Raw genomic sequence first — 9,210 nt, forward strand, 5'->3', positions numbered from 1 at the left:
ATTTTGGTTGTTTCTATGTTTTGGCTGTTGTAAACAATGCTGCAGTGAAAATGGGGTGCAGATATGCTTTTAAGATGTTGATTACACTTTCTTCAGATAGATATCCAGAAATGGAATTGATAGATCATATGATAGTTCTATTTTTAATTTTTTTTTTAATTTTTTTTTCAACGTTTTTTATTTATTTTTCGGACAGAGAGAGACAGAGCATGAATGGGGGAGGGACAGAGAGAGAGGGAGACACAGAATCGGAAACAGGCTCCAGGCTCTGAGCCATCAGCCCAGAGCCTGACGCGGGGCTCGAACCCACGGACGGCGAGATCGTGACCTGGCTGAAGTCGGATGCTTAACCGACTGCGCCACCCAGGCGCCCCTATTTTTAATTTTTTGAGGAACCTCCATACTGTTTTCCATAGTGTCTGCACCCAGTTTACATTCCCACCAACAGTGCACAAGAGTTCCCTTTTCTCCACATCCTTGCCAACACTCATTATTTCTTGTCTTATAGGTAATTTTTTTTTTTTGGCTTGAATTTTCACGGAACACCTGGCACTTCTGGAAGGATTCATAATAAACTAGTAATATTAGATGTCTCCGGGGAGGAGAACTGCATGGCCAGGGGATGGGGTTGTGGGGGAGACTTGTTACTAAATACACTTTACACCTTTTGAATTTTGTGGGTTTTTTAAAAAGTTTTTGTTTTTGTTTTTTTAAATTTTTTCAACGTTTTTATTTATTTTGGGGACAGAGAGAGACAGAGCATGAACGGGGGAGGGGCAGAGAGAGAGGGAGACACAGAATCGGAAACAGGCTCCAGGCTCTGAGCCATCAGCCCAGAGCCTGACGCGGGGCTCGAACTCACGGACGGCGAGATCGTGACCTGGCTGAAGTCGGATGCTTAACCGACTGCGCCACCCAGGCGCCCCTTGTTTTTGTTTTTTAAGTAATCTCTGTGCCCAACATGGGGCTCAAACTCATGACCCCAAGATCAACCATTGAATGTTCCACCAAATGAGCCAGCCAGGAGCCCCACCTTTTGAATTTTAAGTCATGGGACTCAACAAAAACTATTCTCCTTGTGAGTGAAAAAAAAATGTAGCATAAAAATCTTTTTCTTTTTTGCTAAACTTGCTCCTCCCCACCCCAAACTGTCACATGCGGACGGAGTTAGCTGAGGAGAGGTGTCAGGCCAGGAGCAGGGCAAGCTTGCGTTCATTGGAACAGTTAGGAGAAGGGTGTCACTGGGAAGTGGGGGGCTGCATGGCCCCCAGGGAGGGCTCAGCCCAAGAATGAAGAGAGACCCACCTCAAGGAACCTCCCCTACAATTTCAGACACCAGAGACAGAAGAGACTAGAAACTTCTGGAGAAAGAAAAAGGCAAACAACCAATCTAAAGGTCTGGGAATGAGAGGGGCCCTAGACTGCAGCAGAAGCAACAGTCAAAAGACAATGAACAGAGAAGTCAGACTCTGAGCTAAAATATCAGTCAAAAACAAAGGATTTTGCCCCATGTTGGGTGTAGAGCTTATTTAAAAAAAAAAAAATTTTTTTTTTGAGGCAAACCCTTTCAGACTTGGGAGGATCCAGGAAATGACCTTCCAGTCATCCTTTCTTGGAGAGTTGTTAGAGGATGTGCTTCAGCAAAATTAGGTCAAAAACTAAGAAAGTCAGGCTTGGGATCCAAGCCAGAGCAGAGGCTCCCAGAAGCCACCTAGAAGCCAGAGGAGCCTCGGTGGCACTGAAGGGACACTCGGGCCTCCTTGGAACAGGAAGGAAGGGACTGCCATAGGGCTCCACAGCTACACTGAGCAACAGACCACCTATGACATCTCAGGAGCTTCTCTGAATATGCTTCAAAGGACAGGATTCATCCCACCCACGAAGTCCAAGACACTGGCATGGAGAAAAGACTGTGCTTGTGTTGTTTCCTCTCATTTTAGACTAAAAACCTCTGAGCTGTTGGCTGGTAGGGATGAAGAGGTGACCCCACAGACTGAATTGGGCCTGCCCCACCCTGGGTCCCTGGTCCATTTCTGTCCCGGTGATAGACCGTAGCTCAGGTGTCCTTCGGGAAGCTTTCTCTGATTTTGCCCCCACCCCCTTGCCAGCTGGAACAAGCAGGCCTTCGCCATCAGAGCTGGGACTCAACCTCCATCACTGCTGCACCCAGCATGTGAGCATGTGCTAGGCTTGGGAGCCCAGACAAAGGTAGGGACTCCTCCTGAAGCTCTCCCTGGGGACCCTGGGCTATGGGCCTCAGGGGCTTTGAGTTGGCAAGGCTGCCTTTTTGGAGGAGGAAAGGGGAAGAGAAATCCCCTGTGGGGAGTTTGAGTCAGCTGAACTGTCATAATGGAAACAGCAGAGCCCTGGGCATCGGGACACTTCCCCTCTGTGGGCCTCAGAGTCCTCCTCAAGAGACAGAAATAACAGTGCTGCACAGGGAGTTGGGCTTAAGTGACAGAAGGGTGACAAAGCACTCCGTTAACTTGCAGGTGTGAAGGGAGACACTGCTGCTGACCGCACGGTGACAGCTGGTCAGGGGTTAAGAGACTGCAGCATCTTGCCTCCAGCAGGGATGAAATTCTTTCACTTCCCTTAGTTCCAGGTCTGAACTTGGACTGGTTGGAGCTTTCTGGGGACCATGAATTCCTCTTGTCTACCAGTCACGAACATTCTAGTGAGAATCCTGCTGTCTGTCCAGAGACGACATCTTGACTGGAGGGGCAGTGGTTTGGGAGGCTGTCCCTGAAGTGTGGAGAGGAGTCTCAGGTTGAGGAACGCCAGGGTGGCCACCAAGCCTCATGTGGGGGTGGACGGTGACAGGCTGCATGGGCGGGGAATGAAGGGCCACCCGAGGGAACCCTGTGCTCTGAGACTCTTACTCAACGTGTCAGTCTGACACCTCCAGACACATCCTGTTCCCATCTAACCCTTGCGCAAGGTCCGGGCCCAGCGGGAGGAGACCGGAGCCTCCCCCACGGACGCGGACCCAGCCTCCAGGCTACGCTCGGAATGACCCCATCACCTCGCTGGGTGACGAGGAGGACTTTTTCCCTTGCAAAGGCCACCACCCCACGCGTGTGGCGCAGCACTACGCCCGCTCGGGTGGCTGCGTGACGCGGGAAAGCCACTTCGCCTCTGGAGGTCTCAGTGTTCTTGCCTGTGAAGTGGGGTTGCCAACAGCCTTTGCTTCTTGGGGTCGTCAGGGGCCCCGGCAAGCCCGAGGGCGCCCAGGCCGCTCGTGCACTCCCCGCGGGAGGCTGGCGTTTGGGGGCGTCGCCGCCCCGCCCCTCCCCGGCCCGTCCCCGCCCCCGGCCCGCTTCCTCCTCCCGCGCGGCAGCCCCCTGCCTCCGCGCCATGTCCGCCGGCTGGTTCCGGCGCCGCTTCCTGCCCGGGGGTCCGCTGCCCGCGCCGCGGCCGCCCAGGCCGCGCTCCAGCCCCGTGCCCTACCGGCGGCCCCGCTTCCTGCGCGGCTCCGGCTCGGGCCCCGGCACCGCTGACGCTCCGCGCCGCCCCGACGTCCGGCCCGTGCGCAGTCCAGCGCGGGGCCGCTCACTGCCCTGGAACGCAGGCTACGCCGAGTGAGTGCCCCGTCGCGGCCCCCCACCCCCACCCCTCCACCCCGATCCCGGGCCTCCGTGCCGGCCCTGCTGGGCCGTCCTGGAAAACAGCCTAAGCTGAGCCAGTGCTCCCGTCCCCCAACCTTGTGGCTACCTCCCTTCTGCCCTCATCTGGGACTCTTGACACCTTCCCCCGGTCCCACCGCAGCCTTTTCTTGGGGACTCCAGCCTCCCTCAGAGAGGCTCACTAGTTGGGAAGGACCTGCACCTCTGGGGCTTCCAAGATGAGACAGGGACCCTGGGTGGAGTTCCAACACTGCGCGCGGGCTTTGGAGATACCCCTCACACGCACGCAGCATCTCACCCTGGGTTGTGGCCTGTGCTGTATGGGACAGGGAATCTGGCCGAGATGGGGGGGAGGATTGGCAAAGGAGCCCCAGATCTCCTCGGACAGCCGCACCCTCACCTCTCAGCCCAGGTCAGCACAGAGGCGCTGGGCCCTGAGTTTTGGCTTACCCTGAGGTTACTGAACAGTTAGGAAACTTACACTATGTTTGTCCAGGTGTGTGTTAGGGACAGCATAGGGGCTGCTGCTTCAGAGGTAGGGCTCCTCCCTCTATGTACCAGCTTTGGTCTCTGCCCGTGGGGACATGGGTGTGTCCCTGAAGGGTCTCTGATCACTTACTGGCCTCAGGATCATCAATGCGGAGAAATCTGAGTTCAATGAGGATCAGGCAGCCTGTGGGCAGCTGTGCATCCGGAGATGTGAGTTTGGGGCTGAAGAGGACCAGGAGTGGCTGACCTCGTGCCCAGAGGAGGTGAGTGCAACTGGGCCTGAGCCGGTCTTAACAGGCTGGGACCGGGACTGCAGGTTCTTGCTCTAGTTTCCCATGCCAGGTGGGGGGACAACTGGGGAAGCCAGGCAGAGCCTGACACCAAGCCCTTCCTGTACAGTTCCTGACAGGTCATTACTGGGCACTGTTTGATGGGCATGGTGGGCCAGCTGCAGCCATCCTGGCTGCCAACACCCTGCACTCCTGCCTCCGCCGGCAGCTGGAGGCCGTGGTAGAGGGCATGGTGGCCACTCAGCCCCCCATGCACCTCAGCGGCCACAGCATCTGTCCCAGTGATCCCCAGTTTGTGGAAGAGAAGGGCATTAGGGCGGAAGATTTGGTGATCGGGGCTCTGGAGAGTGCCTTCCAGGAATGTGTGAGTGTGGCCTTTGGCTGGGGAAGGGACCGGGCACCTGTGGGACGCTGGGTTGTGGAGCATCCCTGCACACAGTGGTGGTCTCCCTGGATCTTTGCACTGGGAGGACAAGATTGGGTTGGTTGGTTTGTTAGTAATGGTCATCATTGCCATCACTAACCCCTCCCACTTATCCAGTGCCTAGTATGTGCTAGGGGCTTTTACCTGCATCGTACGTTGTGCACCTTGATGGTCCTTGGTGCAGGGGCTGGTTTCCCTTCCTCAGTTTTGAATAGGACTTCCCTCCCTCCCAAGGAATACATCTAGATCTCCTAACCACAGGGATCCTGGAGTCATAGCCAGACTTTGGGTTGGGTGTGACTACCAGGCTTGTTGGTGGGGAAGTGAATGGTAGGGTGGGGATTGGGGACAGAGTGGTATGGTGGCAGTACAAGCAGCAGCTAAAGTGGCCTCGGTTTGCCCCAGGATGAGGTGATCGGACGGGAGCTGGAGGCCTCAGGCCAGGTGGGCGGCTGCACAGCCCTGGTGGCTGTGTCCCTGCAGGGAAAGCTGTATGTGGCCAATGCCGGGGATAGCAGGTGAGTACCTGGAGGGTAGGCAGGGTGGGGTCGGCAGGCGGGCACCAGAGGTGGTGGGACAGTGAAAGGGGGCTGGACGTGGAGGGATGGAAGTAGGGATTGACTGGCTGAGTTGTTTGTGTACCTGGTGTGTCAGGTATGAGTGGACAGCAAATCTGAGGGAGGGCAGACAGCTCAAGCGCCAGGCCCAAGGGCTGAGCTTTTACTTTGCAGGCTGTCGGTAGTCATGGGGGGCTTTGAGCTGGTCCCTGGTGGCTGGGAAAGGCCATGGGTGAGGGTGGAGCCTGCTCCACAGGCCTCTCCCTCTCTTCCCCAACCCCATCCAGGGCCATATTGGTACGGAAAGATGAGGTTCGGCCCCTGAGCTCTGAGTTCACCCCGGAGACTGAGCGGCAGCGGATTCAGCAGCTGGTAGGTGCCTTTGGCAGAGGAAGGTTATGGAGCCCCAACTCCTGAATCTAGGGTCACCAGAAGCCACCAGAGAGAGCCTCATCTGAGCATGCCTTCCTACCCCCAGGCCTTTGTCTACCCTGAGCTTCTGGCTGGTGAGTTCACCCGACTGGAGTTCCCTCGGCGACTGAAGGGGGATGACTTAGGGCAGAAGGTTTTGTTCCGGGATCACCACATGAGAGGCTGGTGAGCGGGGTGGGTTTGGGAGACAGTGGGGAGAGGCCTAGCGTCAGGCCCAGTGTGTGGGCTTGGGGCAGTCCTCTTCCCCGTGGGCAGGGTGGGCTCTGTGTTGCGGGGAGATGAGGGGTGGGTAGGGCCTGGATTGATGCTGGGTCTGCTCCTGGTAGGAGCTACAAGTGTGTGGAGAAGTCGGATCTCAAGTACCCACTGATCCATGGGCAGGGTAGACAGGTCAGTGAATGGCACCCTCTAAGAGCCCCTCTTAAACTGCCCCCTGCAGAAGTGGGAGCTCCTTTGTCCCTTTTGGGGGCTGTGGCTGGGGTCATGGGGTTTGCTCCAAGGCTACAGGATGTTTGTCCCTCAACCCAGGGCACCCAAGGGCCACAGTACACTTCTGTGTGCTTTACTTGCACATTCTCTGGGGCTGTTTGCTGTCACCTCACATCTCCCTTGTCCCCAGGCTCGGTTACTGGGAACACTGGCCGTCTCCCGGGGCCTGGGAGACCATCAGCTCAGAGTCCTGGACACAAACATTCAGCTCAAGCCCTTCTTGCTCTCTGTCCCACAGGTGAGTGGGCAATAGCCCACACCAGCTTCCGTCTGCCCGGAAAGGCAGACGATGAGGCTGGCAGGAGCCCGGGAGGGGAGTGCTAAGGATCCTCAGGCTTAACTTGCAGGTGACTGTCCTGGATGTGGACCAGCTGGAGGTGCAGGAGGAGGATGTGGTTGTCATGGCAACTGATGGGCTCTGGGATGTCCTATCCAATGAGCAGGTGGCACGACTAGTGCGGAGCTTCCTCCCTGGCAACCGAGAGGACCCACACAGGTACTGTAGCTTCTGGGGACCTGCCTGTGCCTGGGTCGGTACCAGCAGCAACACCAGGAAGTAGCTATGGCTGAGGAGACAGCACTGACAATGAACTCATCTCAGGGCAGGTGGTCAGGATCGGGGCTGTCTCAAGCTTCTGCAGGGTGACTGTGGGTCTCCAAAATCTCTGGGTTCAGAAATCCCTGAGACTAAAAATCTCCATGGTCCGACCTGTGGCCCTCCCATGCTTGAGGCTTGCCTGGCCCCACAGCTGGGCCGCATTGTTTGGGTCCCCATGTGTCTGTCCAGCCCTGTACAGCAAGTTCTCCGAGGGCTGGCTTTGCTTCTTTGCTTTGGCCCCGAAGTGCATCTGCAGTTGGTCCCTACAGGTTCTCGGAGCTGGCCCAAATGCTGATACATAGCACACAGGGAAAGGACGACGGTCTCACAGAGGAAGGGCAGGTGTCCTATGATGACATCTCTGTGTTCGTGATTCCCTTGCACAGCCAGGGCCAAAGGAGCAGTGGCCACTGAAGATTCAGACGCCACATCCCAGAACCACTCCAGGGCCGGTGTAGCCTGGGCGTCCCTCCACCATGGTCCACAGCAGGCCTACCTGCCCTGCCGCCAGACACAATGGGTTGACACCCCCCAACCCCACCCATTTCATGGGGAGCATTTATACCAGGCAGTCAAAGCTGGAAGAGTACGGAGAGCCCAGCTCCTCAGGTCCCCTCTTTGGCAGGCAGGAAAGAGCACAGTATCAATGGTAACATCCCTTTACAACGTAGGAAACCCACGTGAGGCTCCTCTGACAGGAGGAGGGCTGTCCTTAGCAGCCCAGTGTTATTCTCAGATGGGGACAGCTGGACTAAGGGCATTGGCTAAGAATGCCAGGAAGGGCAGAAAAGCCTGTTTGGATTCAGGTCTCCTAAACCATAAATGTCAGGGTATCTACTCAGTAACCACCAAAGCCCATGCACGGTGCCTTATGGAAAGCTGTGGGCAGCTTCCTATCTGCTGAACCGGTATCAGCCCCTGGGGAGACCAGCTCAGGTCCTGCCCTGCTTCCCTCTGCCACTGGAGGTGAGACACAGGCCCTGGGACTAAAGTTGGGGCAGAACAGAAAGAAGCAAGAGGATCCCAGAGTTTGCTGAGCAGGGGATGTCCTCTGACCACTCTTCTCTAGCCCTAGCCCTGCCCTCAGCTGATGCCCCAACGCCTTTGGTTTTGTTGCCCCCGCCCCCCCATCACCTTCCTATTGTTAAATGTTTGTGTGGAAGAGCCCTGGTGAATCATGAATTGCTGTAAAGCTTGACATTATAGTATACTTTTTGCTCTTTCTTGTTATTTTCCAAAGAATCAGTCTTTGCTCCACCTTGCAAGTTTGCCTATAGTCAGGACTGCATTTCTCTGCGGGCCTCCCTAGTTCCTGGTATGGGGTGAGCCCCTGTGAGAGAACTGTGGTCCAGGGAACAGAAAGGTCTGTACCACCATCTGTGAGCTCTGGGCTTGATGTACCAGAAGGGGTGCCTTTAACTTGGTTTCGAATGCCAGTTTCTATAAAGCAAGAATTAGCTGGAGACAAGTCACTCGGTGTTTGATGAGCAGCTTGGTTCTTCACCTTCCCCATAAGACTGTTATCACCTAGCACTTGCCAAAGCTCAGGTGCTCAGAAGTATTTGTTGAATTACAAGGTGTCCACCTTTCTGACCTCAGCCTTACCGAACTCCCCTGATACATTCCTACTTTAGTTTACAACTGAGATGAATTCTAACCAGGCAACTCACAACCCTAGCCTGGGGCCAGGAGGGACATGGGCTAGGTGGCAGCACAACTAACCGTAAAACTAGTGTTTAACTTAACTGGGGAGGCTCTCAGACCCCCTTTCCTGTCCACTAACTCATTTATTTTTTTAATGTTTATTTCTGAGAGAGAGGGGGAGCGGGAGTGGCAAAGGGACACACAGAGAGAGAATCTGAAGTTGGCTCTGTGCTGACAGCAGGGAGCCTGATGCAGGGCTCAAACTCACAAACCATGAGATCATGACCTGAGCCAAAGTCAGATGCTTAACCGACTGAGCCACCCAGGCGCCCCTTATTTTTCTTAATTTGCCCATCTTATTTTCTTTAAGCTCCATGCCCAGTGTGGGGCTTGAACTCATGACCCTGAGATCAAGAGTCTCCTCTACTGACAGAGCCAGCCAGGCGCCGCCCAATTAACTCATTTTAGACTCCATTTCCTATATACCTTTTCCAGGGAAGAGAAAGGAAGAAATTTCCCCTTTTTCACAGTCCTGTCCCACAGCCCAGCACTCTTGGGCCTCCGTCTCTCCACAGTGAGGTCCCGACAAACTGGTGGCCCCAGAACCACTGGGCAGCCTCTCTGGGCCTGCTCTAGTTAGGCGGCTAGCAGACGCAGGAGT

General features: G+C 55.5%; 1 protein-coding gene across 3 annotated transcripts; it reads left to right on the forward strand.

Annotated features, from left to right (window-relative positions):
• The first annotated feature begins 919 nt into the window (after positions 1–919).
• PPM1M (protein phosphatase, Mg2+/Mn2+ dependent 1M) lies at positions 920–8,128 on the forward strand. 3 transcript variants are annotated; one of them, XM_043587512.1, is made up of 10 exons: positions 920–3,581; positions 4,255–4,378; positions 4,515–4,769; positions 5,235–5,347; positions 5,674–5,758; positions 5,865–5,983; positions 6,145–6,208; positions 6,438–6,545; positions 6,655–6,803; positions 7,175–8,128. In XM_043587512.1, exons 1-10 carry the CDS (start codon positions 3,358–3,360, stop codon positions 7,317–7,319), a joined length of 1,386 nt encoding a protein of 461 aa, XP_043443447.1. In that variant the 5' UTR covers positions 920–3,357; the 3' UTR covers positions 7,320–8,128. The 3 variants fall into 3 exon arrangements, with proteins under 3 accessions (XP_043443447.1, XP_043443448.1, XP_043443449.1); XM_043587513.1 differs by lacking the exon at positions 6,438–6,545 and having other exon boundaries at positions 2,394–3,581; XM_043587514.1 differs by lacking the exon at positions 4,515–4,769 and having other exon boundaries at positions 2,404–3,581.
• The last annotated feature ends 1,082 nt before the right edge of the window (positions 8,129–9,210 follow it).

The sequence above is a fragment of the Prionailurus bengalensis genome, chromosome A2 (assembly GCF_016509475.1).
Source record: "Prionailurus bengalensis isolate Pbe53 chromosome A2, Fcat_Pben_1.1_paternal_pri, whole genome shotgun sequence".
Classification (NCBI taxonomy): domain Eukaryota; kingdom Metazoa; phylum Chordata; class Mammalia; order Carnivora; family Felidae; genus Prionailurus; species Prionailurus bengalensis.